General features: G+C 50.7%; 1 protein-coding gene across 2 annotated transcripts in view; it reads right to left on the reverse strand.

Annotated features, from left to right (window-relative positions):
- The window catches only part of CCDC180 (coiled-coil domain containing 180), a 54845-nt gene that overhangs the window by 11154 nt on the left and 30571 nt on the right, over positions 1 to 13120 (reverse strand). The window contains exons 20-30 of one of the 2 annotated variants that reach the window (XM_061201120.1): positions 12848 to 13028; positions 11755 to 11901; positions 10939 to 11083; positions 10631 to 10747; positions 9255 to 9353; positions 7136 to 7255; positions 5314 to 5486; positions 5005 to 5060; positions 4816 to 4894; positions 3749 to 3859; positions 151 to 217 (exon numbers count right to left, since the gene is read on the reverse strand). In XM_061201120.1, coding sequence (XP_061057103.1) covers positions 151 to 217; positions 3749 to 3859; positions 4816 to 4894; positions 5005 to 5060; positions 5314 to 5486; positions 7136 to 7255; positions 9255 to 9353; positions 10631 to 10747; positions 10939 to 11083; positions 11755 to 11901; positions 12848 to 13028 — 1295 coding nt within the window. The remainder of the gene's footprint in view (positions 1 to 150; positions 218 to 3748; positions 3860 to 4815; positions 4895 to 5004; positions 5061 to 5313; positions 5487 to 7135; positions 7256 to 9254; positions 9354 to 10630; positions 10748 to 10938; positions 11084 to 11754; positions 11902 to 12847; positions 13029 to 13120) is intronic. The other variant, XM_061201121.1, reaches the window with a different exon arrangement.

The raw sequence follows: 13120 nt of genomic DNA on the forward strand, positions 1-13120 counted from the left end.
GAGGTGACAGAAGCTGGATAGCGTGGTCATGGGGGCTGCAGTCCCCTTTGCTCAGTTTCACCCAAAGGCCATTATCAGCAGAAGGCAGGAGGCAGAGCCCACTGGGGACGTGTGGCCAGCGGATGGCAGAGGGGCAGGTAGAGCCCTCACCTCCACCACGGTCAGCAGGTGCTCGTTGCTCTCCCAGAGGAGGCTCAGGATGATGCCTTTAAAATCCCTGCAACACACAGGAGACAGATCCCTGAGAGGCCTTGTCTAATCACACTAAATGGTGTGGACAAAACCAAAGGGACTGAACATTCTGAGTACTCAGCAACCCGGCCAGAACTGGAGTTGGACAGCTCGGGATGCCCAAGCATGTCCCCACCTAATATTTCTGTTCATCTAGTTTAATGCCTCTTGCATGTGACAAGCTGAGTTTGGCAGCTTCCAAGTGTCTCTGTTCTCTTTTGTCCTCATCACTTCTTGTAATTACTCATTCCTGCCCCAGGGCCATTGCTCACACTGATTCCTCTCCAGGGAACACTAACTTTCCTCTTGGTCACGTTTGTTCCTGCTCTTCCTTAGATCCTGGCTCAGTGGTGATTCCTGACTGCCTTGTTCCAATGCTCTTCGTGGCCCTCAGCTTTACAGCACTCCCCACAGGGGGACTGGGGACTGATCTGTGTGACTGGCCATTAGCCCCATCTCTCCCAGCACCTGGTAAAGTCCACCAGGACATACACTGTGCGTCTGTTTTTGTTCACCACGGAATCCCCTGTCCCATCGCAGTGCCTGCACCTATCAGTGCCTCAGTCTTGGTTGAGGGAAGAAAGAATGATTTCTTATAAATATTAGTCGAATGAGCAAGACTGCCTGTAGGACCAAACATCCTCTTTCTGGTACCTCTGGCCTTTGGGTTGACTGTGCGCACACAGGGTCCTTAATGAACAAACCTGCACAGATTCAGTGAATATTCCTGTCAGTTAGGTCAACTGTCTCAACAGTAAGACTGAAATAAGGGACAGATGTGTTAGAACTGCATGTACCTGTAGGACAACTATTTTTTCACAATTTCTATAAAGTGATGCAGTGACTGCTTTACACACACATCAGTTTTGGCATTTTCTAAAATATATGTATATAAGTCATGTGATCTTTCATTTAAAAATTCATTCATCATAATTAAAGAAAATTAGAAATAAACTGAAAAGCAAGAAGAAAAAATAAATGCTAACATTTTATTGTATTTCCTTCTGCTGATTTTTAAATTGGTTTGAAACTAGGTTCATGTGCATTTTACATTCTGCACACTTAAAAGTGTTCCCCCTACATTATGATATCATTTTAAATGGCTGTGTAACACCATCGAGTATGTATGCACCATGGTTTACAATACCCCATTTTTGGACCTTCAGGGTTGTTTCCCATTTTTAACTGGGATAAAAAGTATTGCATGGTATATCATGCAAGTGTTTTCTTCTTGATAGATGGTTTCCTTGGTAGAGGGACCCACGGACCTGCACAAAAGGCATAAACTTATGGCCTTCACTATACCTTTCCCAACTGCTTTCTGTAAAAGTAATTTGCTATCTGTTGACCTTGACAAAAACTCTCCCCTTGAGCAAACGTTAGGCTCTTCTGCATGCTTTCACTATACTTTCCGAAATACTTTTCCACTGTGTGATTCATGACCCTGGCGTGATTTTACTAAGGATAATTTGGAACCTCATTGGCTTCTTGGGGAAACAAGATCTCCCCAAACTGGAGGGGAGACCCCCTCTAAGACCTCTCTCCCCCCCAATGCCTATGCTCCTTCTTCCTCCTTTTGCCACCTTCCACCTTCCCTTCAGTTCCCTGGTTTCCTTTGATATGACCGCTTCATAGCCCTACCTCCTCTGTCCGTCTGTCCACCCTGCCAGACCTTTCCCTTCCCACTCCAGCCCTCAACTTGCTACAGTCGCTGGAACTAAATTCAGGAGTCCTGGCCCCATCAGGGCTCTCAAGGGACGGAGGAACTCCTGAAAGCAACTGCCTGAGGCTAAAGAGGAAAAAGGGCTAATTTCAAACAGGCTGGATGTTTCACCCGCTCATATGCACTCTAGAATTCGGAAACTCTTGTTAAGTATACTTATTTTATGGCAATATAATTATTTGTGTGAATTCAACAAAAAGCTGTCCTCCTTGTAACAGGATGTAATTGGAAACACTGATGTATAACCAAGGCTTTGACTGAAATGTCATATGGACAACGATGCATAGGATCGGATATGACCAAACAGTTTCAAGAAACTAAGGTTGACTTCATGGAGACAATGCTTCAGAGCCCTCTTGGGAAAACCCACCTGGCACCTGGCTTATGAGGTTCCCAGTCTCACAGGTGAGTAAGGAAAACCTTAAGGTACTGTGGGGACCTCAAGAAGAGAGGCTTTCACCCAAATCTACAGGTACTGCAGGTGAAATCTGACTCGCCTTTTTGGCTTCAAGAGGCTTTTAAGAGTCTAATCCGAGATTCTTTTTGAAAAGTTCCAGCAACGCAAACGTAAAAAGTTTAGGTGGTCAATCACCACGCTTGCTGCACTCATGTAAATAATCAGGCCAAAGCTAATGAGACCAGACTTGTTTTGTAAACAAGAATCAAAAAGAAGGGCGAGGGGCTTCCCTGGTGGGGCAGTGGTTGAGAATCTGCCTGCCAATGCAGGGGACACGGGTTCGAGCCCAGGTCTGGGAAGATCCCACATGCCGCGGAGCAACTAGGCCCGTGAGCCACAATTACTGAGCCTGTGCGTCTGGAGCCTGTGCTCCGCAACAAGAGAGGCCGTGATAATGAGAGGCCCGCGCACCGCGATGAAGAGTGGCCCCCACTTGCCGCAACTAGAGAAAGCCCTCGCACAGAAACGACCCAACACAGCCATAAATAAATAAATAAATAAATAAAAAGTCAATAAACAAACAAACAAACAAAAAAGATGTAAGTGACTACAAGTCAACTCACATTAAAAAAAAAAAGTTCTCATCACAAGAAAAAAAATGTAACTATGTGAGTGATAACTAAACTTATTAAAAAAAAAAAAAAAAAGAAGGGCGACATAAGAAACTATAGCACTCTCTCGTGATTAGTAGATTCTATCCCTATTCATTGGCTTTGAGGTTTTGTGACCTCCCTGGAAACTGGCATGGATCTTGCTGTCATGTACGTTTTGTCAGTTCTTACCAAATCTCAATTCTTCTAGTCTCCTTCAATATCTGGCTACAACTCTCCACTGAGAGCTGAAACCTGACTATCTAGGTCCCTGTTGGGACTTGAGGTTGTTCTGTAGCTGGCTTTTCCTCCAGGATCCAAAGAAGCCCTGCCAGCTGGAGTCGGGTGATGGGCAACTGGAATGCCAGGAGCTACTCCCGAGTGGGCCACTCTGGGTGCTTCAGGCCCAACCTCTAGAAAGCCCCTTGACTGGCTGCCCTACTACCAAGTCTCAGTAGACGGTTCAGCTGGCCCTCAAGGAACAAAAGGTGACTGAATAGAAATGAACTTATTGTTCAAAGGAAAGAAGGTCTTCTTGGTGAACGTCTAAATTTGGTGGAAATATCTCTCAATAAATTTAGGTGAGTTAGGCTGAGACAAACCAATCTTGACCCTTACTCGTCCCCTTGCCGACCTCTCCTGCTCTGCCCCCTACTTCCTATTTCCCTTAGCTGAGTTAGATTTAGCTGTCCCCTGACAAAGACAACAGGTTAAAATGGAGTTAAAGGACATGGCATTGACACTTACTCCGCCGGAGGAGGTGGCTTGTCTCCGAGCACCTGGTACTTTCTATCTAGTCTGTTGGGCTTGGCATGCCGTGTGATGCTGTGGGGCAGAGGTGGGTCAGTGCTCTGGAGGCTGGAGATAAACACAGGCAGATCTGAGCCTGCGTGAGCCCCACCCGGGCCTGCCTGTGCGGCCCCGCGCTTTGAGGTGCTCCCTCCCCCTCGGCAGCTCTGGAGACAGCCTTATCTCGGGGCTGAAGCCCTGACCACTGAAACCCACACAAGGCTGCCGAGAGTGGGTAAGGGACAGAGGTGCTCGGGCCCAGAAATCTGTATCCTTTTCTGTGGTGAGGACCCAAAGAAAAATAGGTTGAGCCACATGTAGGGTTGCCAAATTTTCAAATAAAAATACAAGTTAAACTTGAATTTCTTAATGCAACACTGTAAATCAACTATACAACAATAAATTTTTTAAAAGAACTCAAATTTCATATAAGCAATGAGAAATTTTTAGTGAACATCCCATGCGATATTTGGGACACACATATATAATATTAAAAATATTATGTGCTGTTCATCTGAAATTCAAATTTAACTGGGCATCCTGAATTTTTATCTGGCAGCCCTAGCAACATGTACGTCATTGGTAACCACTGAGAGACTGAATATACAAATGGACAACAGCTGGACCATATATAAATAGAGAACTCTGGCCCATAAGCTGCAACAACCTGCCCAGGACACCAGCCCCTTAGCTACAATAAAAAACGCAGGAAGCCGGCCTGCGGAAGTCAGACTTGCAGGAGGACAGATCACTATTTCTAGTGGCAATCCAGGAAGCCAAACAATACCGTGGAAAACCACCCAACTCCCGGACAGGTTCCCAGGGTGGGAGGCCATGCGAGCCAAGCCACTGGGTGGGGATGAGCACAGACCAGTCTAAAGCCGCTGTCAGAGCCGGCCCCTCGTGGGGTCCCTTGGAGTGTCAGGGCTGTGAGCACAGGAGGTGCACTCTGAGGACATGGTCTGGTAAAGGGTGGCGGGGTGGGGTCTGGGGAGGGGAGATCGCAGGCAGCCTAGCCTTTCTACCTCGCTGCCAAAGTGGCACTGGCAGTGGACAAGCCCTTCTTCACGGAGTGCTCTGCCCGGTTCCGGAGTCGCTTCAAGCCTTTGGGTGACGAGCACCCAGGACAAGAACAGAGGATCCAAGGTGAGGTGGGGCCGGGTGGCACCACCAGCTGCCCCACCACCGGTGCCCTGAGACCTGTTTGCCTCTACCTGTTTGGGACCGCTCTTTGTCACACTGCTGGGTTGGACATTTTGAGTCAGGAAATCTGAAACCAAAGGAAAGGATGTGAGCTTTTCCCCAGTGACCACGAGCGCAGCTCAGGCCAGGCACTGGGCACCATCCCAGTTAGCCCACGATGCCACGTGAGTCTGCCCAATCGTGAGCCCCACTTCAGAGGAGGAAGCTGAGGCTTTGAGAGGAGAAGCCCCCACACAAGGTCACAGCTGTCAAGGGTGGGCTCACATGGAGGCTGGATCCCGAAGGCTCAGGGCCCCACTGTGCACACCCAGGCCACTCACTGCAGGATCCTCCTGACCACCTCCACAGCTGGGTCTTCAATCATGGACTTCCCCATGCGGCTTGGCTGGGTGAAGGACTCGGGGGTGACCACGTCTACCTTGGCCTCTTCTTCATGGGCTTCTGAAGACACCAGGATGTCACTCTTTACCTCCAGGTTGGTCAAGATGTTGTCCTGCAGGCCAAAGATCAGGGCCCAATTGTGTGGGTGGCAGGCAGGCAGGCAGGCTGGGTTTCCCGTCCCAGCACCACCTTGCCCAGGTGCTGTGGCTGGAGGCCAGCTGCCTGACCTCTTTGAGCCTCCCTTTTCCCTTCCGTGAAATAGCAGTGATCATATCTACCTCAGAGGACTATTCATTCATTCATTCACACGTGCATGCTTCAAAAATGTTTCTTGAGTGCCTGCTTTCTGCAAGCCTCTGCCTGGGTATGGGACACAGGATGAAGAGGCCACATGTGACCCTTACCCTCATGGAGCTTACAGTCTGGTCAGAGAGACAAGACATTTATTTGACCACAGATAAATGGTCAAAAATGGGGCCAGTGTTATGAAGGGGAAGTTCCAGTGTCTTCCCTGAGGCTGAGGGTCACGGACCTGTAAGGCCACCTGTAGATGTGCCCAGGCAGTGTTTCTGACCAATGGACAAGTGAGTGAATGAGTGCATGGATGAGTGAGTGGCCACCTCCACCTCGAGTTGGACCTTAGAGAAAGGGTGGGAGTGGTGGCCCACCATGAGTGCTTAGTTGAACTGTCCCCTATTTTATCCTGCATCTTGGCTCAGTGCTAGACTGTCAGCACCGTAAGGGAAGGACTCCAGCTGGACTCCTAAGTTTCATCTCGTGGGGCGCAGTACTGATGGTGTGATGGAAGCTTAGTGCTAGTGGCACGGCGGGAAGAGCCTCCCCAAAGAAGGAAGGGCTGGTTCAGAGCGTGGCAGTGAGAGGCAGGGCCTAAGGGTGGCCAGAGCAGAACTTGAGGGGTGTCCGCTTATGCTACCATTGGCTCTGTCACAGCCCTTCTGGCAGCTGTGAGCACCTCTGGTGTTTAAAGCTTGGTGAGAGAGGGTGGGGTGAGGGCGACAGCTTCTGCCCTCTTGGGGCACACCGTCTAGGGGAGACAGCTCCTAAAAGGGAGACCTCACTGCATGGTCTGGGGGCTCATGGGGAAGTGGGACATGCCACCGAAACCAGGGGGTGAGAGAAGGCCTGGGGGAAGAGACCTCTTAGGGGGGCCAGAGAAATGAAGAGCCCACGGAGGGCAGACCTTAGAGGAGGTTGCTGCGCAGGTCTAGGTAAAGGGTCTGGATTTTATCCCAAGGGCAGGAGAGTGACACGGGCAGACTGGCCTTGTCCAACATGAGGTCTGGCTGCAGCTCCGGGAATGGATCATGGGGGGAAGTGAGAAGATAAGGGCAGCCACGCAGGCAAGAGACGGGGGTCTTGGACAAGGCCATGGGGGTGGGGTGGGGAGAAGCCGGTGGCTGCTCATGGCAGCAGGTGGGAAGGAAGAGGCTGAGAGGTGAGGCTGCCCTGAGAGCTGGTGGGCCCTGAGAGCTGGTGGGCCCTGATGGCGGGAGGAGGTGCTGCCGGGAGGTGAGGGGTCTCCTAAGAGACCAGTGCAGGGAAGTGACCCATCTGGGATTTGAACCCAGATCTGACTCCACAGTCTATGGCCTTTCTGAGGCATCCCAGCAGGCCTGACGTCCAGCAGTGGCCTGGGAGATCTTCTTGCCTTGGACTCTGCTGAGCCCTGCGGGTTTCCTGGGAGCCCGGACCCAACAGCTCAGCCGCTCTTCCCCATGGCCGCCCCATCCCGTTCCTTACGGTAAAGACCACTTGAGTCACGGATACCACGTCCAGCTTGCAGTTGAGATACTGAATCCTTGGGCTCAGTTTTTCTTTCCAAGTTCGAACAAGGCCAAGGAGGTCTTCTGTGGTCACTATCTAGTGCGAACATGGAGGAAAAAAGCCACAGGAAGCAGGCTGAGGGCAGGCAGGCTGACTCCATGTGAACTGCAGGAACCGGCTGGCTGGCAAGGACACCTCCTGGCTCCATGGAGGCCCCTCACTTGCAGGGAGGGCCCTGTGGGAGTGGGGAGCCCTGGGCTGGCTCTCTCAGGCGGCTCCACTGCCGCAGTGGATCCTTCCCTGATGGGGCATCGGGAGTTCTATTCCTGGTTCTATGGGTTTGTTCTGGGCAAATGATTTAAGCTTGCTCTACTTAGTCTCCCCATCAGTGTGATGGGGACACAGAATGTTCCTTAGGATCTCTTTTAGTTCTAATGTTCTTCGTATATAAGGAAATATTTGGCCCAAGATGGCGAGGGTGTGTAGGAGTGAAATGGCCACAGCCTTTCTGGAGGGTGATCTGGCTATCAGATCAAATACGTCAAATACATGACCCCTTAGAGCAACAATCCCACAGACCATACCTTGCAGGGGGCAGGGAAGCACCCGTGAGGATGTTCACCTTCCCCAAGCAGCCCGCACAGCGCTCAGTGGTCCCCACACATTGCTCCCTGAATGGCTCACTGACCTACTGGATGACCCAGGCCAGGTGGCGCCTTGGCCTCTTCCCACTCCCTTCATTTCCAATGCACCCTGAATCTCGCCCATTCCCCCACTGCTCAACCCCGGGATTGGAACATGTCCCTGCTGGAGTCTCGAGTGGTGACACTATTTGGTCTTGGCACTCTGCCTCATTCCTACCTGCCTCCCTGCCTTTCTGCACCCAGCAGCCAGAAGGTCTTCTTTAACGTGGCACTGAGCACACGGCCCTGGCCACACCCTTCCCTGGTCCCCACCGCCTTCACCGAGCATCTGATGCATTGCTTCCGTCTCCTGATCACCACCCGGCAGAAGTGTCCAACCAGTGTCCTCTGCCAACACAGGGCCACCCGCCTGCTCAAGCTCATGCTCCCCACCCCATGCCAGGGTCTGTGCAAGCCCTCTGGTACCCTGCCCAGTGCCCTGACACATCAGATAGGAAGTGAGGAAATGTGGGAGAGCAAATGCTTCTGCTCTGAAGAGAGAGAGTTGTCCCTAAAGGGCCTGCTGAAGGGGTCACAGCAGATTAAGCTGGTTTTCCCCTGCTCCCCCCGTGTATGTGTAGAAACATCTGCACGAAAACACAAGAGGTTACACGGGACCTCCACTCTGTGCTTTGTGGATGTTCGAACTTTTTTCACCAAGCACATGTAACTATGCAAGAAAAAGCAGTAAAGATAGAAAAATAAATGTCCTCTCAGTGCTAATAACAATAAAACCTCAACTTAGTCACTGAAATGGAAGACAGAACCCCTGGCCAGGACATCTGGTTCTCGAGTGCCTGGTTGAACTGTGGAGAAAAGATTACTTGGAGTGGCCAGGGTGCAGGTGGCACAAGGGACAGAGACATGCACTAGAGGCAGAAAAACAAGCAAGTCAGCAACGTAAACACGCAGAGACCCGCTGCGCTGGTCAGGGCCTGGCAGGCACCTGGAACCTCGCTTCTCCCGGACTTCGCTCCAATTTGGACTTTTCACAGCTTATACACAGAAAATGGAAGTAACCAGTTTATGTGCAATGGTCAAAACAAAAGGAAAATCAAACAAAAGGTGGTTGTTCAGAGGGCAGAGTCCTGCCTCTGTTATTCATCCAGGGCTGCGTACCAATGACAGGGAGGGAGGCCTGGTGACATCAGAGGGGGAGGGAGGCCAGACTCAAGCCCCTGTGCTCACTGGCCTCGAGATGTCTGCCTGGGAGGTGCTAGGGGCCGGGGGCAATGGCTGGTTTCTCTTCTCGTCCTTAATTCCATTGAATAAAACAGGGGTTAAGTAGGAAGGCTCAGAGGCCCCGCTGGTAGTGTAGAAATCTTGACCACAGATGTAAGTTTATTTCCAGTTTACGATTCTGGACTGATGCATCTTTACTATTCATAGCTTAGCATCCACTGAGCACTTACTTTTTTATCTCCCTTTGAGCTCCGGCACATTTGTACCTTGCTTTGAAGCTGTTCCAGAGAATAATTTAATCCATCTGTTTGCAAATTGGATTTTGCCACCTAGAAAAACCAGAGGTTCTGAGATTTGTTTCTAGAATACTTATTTTGATCAAGAAAATGTTTGGCAAATCATTATCTGAGAGGTGGATTAAGTACCGAAAAAATGAAATCAGGGGGAAAAATGCACAGTCGTATCAGAAACTCAATCAATGCAAATTTAAAGGACTTTTTTTTACTGTCAAATAGTAAGTTTTAAAAATAAAACTGGCGACCTGCAGTACTGGTTGAGGGCGTTAGGAGGACACACTCATGCCCTGTTGGTGAGGGGATGTCTGTACAAGCCACCTGGAAAGTACAAAGAGCCTTAAAACATTCATGCTCTAACCCAGTAATTCCAGCTCTGGGAGGCACCCTATGGACATCATCAGAGTTTCCAGTGCAAGCATGTCTAACACACCACTGTGTATATAATAAGTGAAACCCACCAAATGTTCCTCCAAAAAGGAATGGTTAAGTAAAAATGGCAACACATTCGAGAGAGAGAAACCATCAAAGTGATGTTTTTGAAGAAACTTTTCAAGATTATACAGCTTAAAAAATTGTAATAAATAGCACCCTTCCCTTGTCCACACTGCCCTGACCCTCACTCCAGCACCAGGAGCCCAGCTCACACGGCCCTGCTGACCTGGCCCCCGCTCCAGCCTCATTGCTCCCCACTTTTTCTTGCTCGAGCTCTCTCTCCCCTTGGCTCCAGCTCCCCAGGATTTTTTTCACGATCTCTCCAGGACACTGCTCCCCACCCTCCTGCCTGGCTGGCTCTTCCTTCGCCATCAAGCCTTGGGAAACACCACTTTCCTAGTCCAGGTGAAATCCTCTCCTCTACGTCCCCACGCACCTCACACAGCCCTCATGGCCTCTGTAACCCAGATGGCCTGGCATGGTTAAGGCCTGAATTTCTGGTGTCAGTCAGACCTGGGTTCACATTTTGGCTCCACCATTTAAGAACTCTGTGTTCTTGCCCTAAGTCACTTAATGACTCTCTGCCTCAGTTTCTTTATCTCTAAAATGGGGATAAGAACGGTACTTGCCCCAAACAGCTCTTGTGAGGACTCACACAGTTAATCAAAATAAGCCCACTGGCAGGCTGCATGGTGCATAATAACTCAGTGGATGTTAGAAACTATTACGATTTAATCTCTGACTTCCTGGCTGGAGTGCAAGTCCCATGGGGCAGAGACCACACCAGTATCCCCAGCACCTGGGACAGTGCCTGGCATGCAGGTGTGTGTGATAAACGTCAAGTCCCATGGGGCAGATGAAGAATGAATCTGTCCTACCTCACACTTGATGTTCACTTGCAGATTTGTCAGCAACCGCTGGATTTTCTCTATGAAAATAAGGTCCACAGACAGGTTATGGAATTTACTTTCAAACTTGTTGATGACATCATTAGCCTTAAAGAAAGAGAAAAAGTAAAGAAGTGGGGCTTAATTTGGAACTTTTGGACTTTAGAAGCAGAGGGGGACAGGCTCAGTTAATGGTTGGAAAGGGGGCTTGACCAGCCTATCAGGCAGTGAGCAAGGCAACCACCTTGTAAGCGGGTATCACAGGAGCCTGGCTAGAGGTCGTGGTGGGGCCCGCTCACCTGGTCCAGGTACTCGCTCTCCATCTTCTCCATGTTGACCATGATTAAATTTTCAACAAACTCTATCCGGGCAGCTTCCTTCTCCAGTCGATGACACAGTGAGTCAATTTCTTCGGAAGAAAAGTTGCCTCCCTCTGAGAACAATCTGAAAATAATTTGGGAGAAATAAAAGCCACTGATCAGACCTGAACCTTTCCACCCAGTCCAAATACTGTGGTTGACAAGGCTTTAGATTAAAAGTACAAGATCATGGAAAAACAAATGCAGGTAGCTCAAGGACAGAAGCAGGGAAACAACCCAAACGTCCATCAAGAGATGAATGGATAAACAAAATGTGGTACATCCACACAATGGAATATTACTGAGCCTTAAGAAGGAATGAAATTCTGACAGATGCTATGACGCGGATGAGCATTGAAGACATTATGCTAAGTGCAAAAAACAGACACACAAAAGAACAAATATGGTGTGATTTCACTTCTACGAGGTCCCTAGAGTAGTCAAATTCATAGAGACCGAAAATAGAATGGTGGTTCCCAGGGGCTGGGGGAGGGCAAAGTGGGCAGTTAGTGTTTAAGTTAGTGTTTAGAGATTCAGTTTGTGAGGATGAAAATGTTCTGGAGATGGATGGAGGTGATGGTTGCACAACAGTGTGAATGTACTTAATGCCAGTGAACTGTACACCTAAAATGGTTAAAATGGATCATTTTATGTTACGGATATTTTGTTACTATTAAAAAATGGAGGGGCAAACAAGACCACCTCTCAATAGAGAAAGCCCAGTGGCCCACAGAGGCCCCAGATGCTGGCTGTCACCTGCAGTGCCTGACAAACTCAACGTTGGTGTAGCGAAGCTTGCCCAGGCTCTCCTCCAGGTACTGGCGGAAGCTGCGCAGGGACACCTGGACGACGTCGACGTAGCTGAGCAGTTCCCGGTGCAGAGTGCTGCTGAGAGTGACCAGCCTGGGGGACACGGGAGGGCAGGGTGGTGACCTGGGCACGGGCGGGCAGCCTGGGAGGTGGCTTGAGCTCCACAGGCCATGCCCAGCTGTGGGGTCACCAGAACCACTGCCTGTCTTCTCTGGGTAGAAAAAGAGGCCTTAGAAGGAAGTTCACGATGCCAGTGCGTGTGGGGCTCTCAGTGAGCTGGACCAGAGGGCAGCCCTCTCCTCTGTCTGGCCCCTGCCACCAGATTGCTAAGAGAATCCCCAGGTCCTACTGGCTCCGCCCCCTCCTCCCTCCACCCGCTCTCTCGAACTCACTCCCACAGATGTGGCTCCTGGAGCCCGGGACTTCCTGAGAGAACAGGCTGCAGGTTTCCTCCTTACACCCAAGTCCACCCTAACCAGCTCCCTCTTGTGTACCTGACCACAGTACAGACACCTGGGAGGTGTGCACCTGCTCCTCACCGGTGACCTGACGGAGGCCTCCCTGGGCACACAGGAGCCTCACCTCAAATCCCTGAGGGGCCTCCCGGGACCCCTCACTCTGCCCTGAGAGCAGGGCATCCCCACCTCGAGCTGGGCCAGTGCTCCTCTCCAACGGGAGAACCCTGCCCCCTCCCCACCTTTCTCCATCCCAGGCCCGAGGGCCTCCTGCAGGAAGCTCTTCCTGACTTCCCCTGATAGGAGCGGTCTTTCCCACCATGGACGTTTCAGGGCACATCATCTGCACCCCTGCACTCTGACCACGGGCACCCTTTTCTCTCTTCGGCTGCTCCCCCACCCCCAGCGTCCAGCCCCCGGCCAGACGCTTCACAGTTGCACCCTTGTGAAGAGGTGAAAACCCTTCTGGAAACCCTGACCCTTCTATTATCCACAGGGGGTGGGGGAACCACTCCTCTGAGAACAGCCACCTGGCTGGGATTCTAGGGACACGAGGCTACAGCTGAGACCCCCAGTGCCCTTACTTCTGGCTCTTGGTGGCGTTCAAGAAGATGTGCTCCATGTCGTAAATCTTGCGCCGGAAGTTTCTGCTCCTCATGTTCTGCTCCTCTTGGAACTGGCAGAACATCATCCTCTCCTTCCTCAGCGTCTCCATCACCCCCGCACAGTGGCTGTCCAGCCGCTCTTGGTGAAGCAAGAGTTCGGCTGGAAAAGGACAAGGGGAAATGAGGCCCTCCAGGATCTCAAGTCAGCTCAGGACAGCGCTTTCCTGGACAGTGATGTGCCTCTCCCGGGCC

This window comes from Eubalaena glacialis, chromosome 9 (assembly GCF_028564815.1).
Source record: "Eubalaena glacialis isolate mEubGla1 chromosome 9, mEubGla1.1.hap2.+ XY, whole genome shotgun sequence".
Lineage (NCBI taxonomy): Eukaryota > Metazoa > Chordata > Mammalia > Artiodactyla > Balaenidae > Eubalaena > Eubalaena glacialis.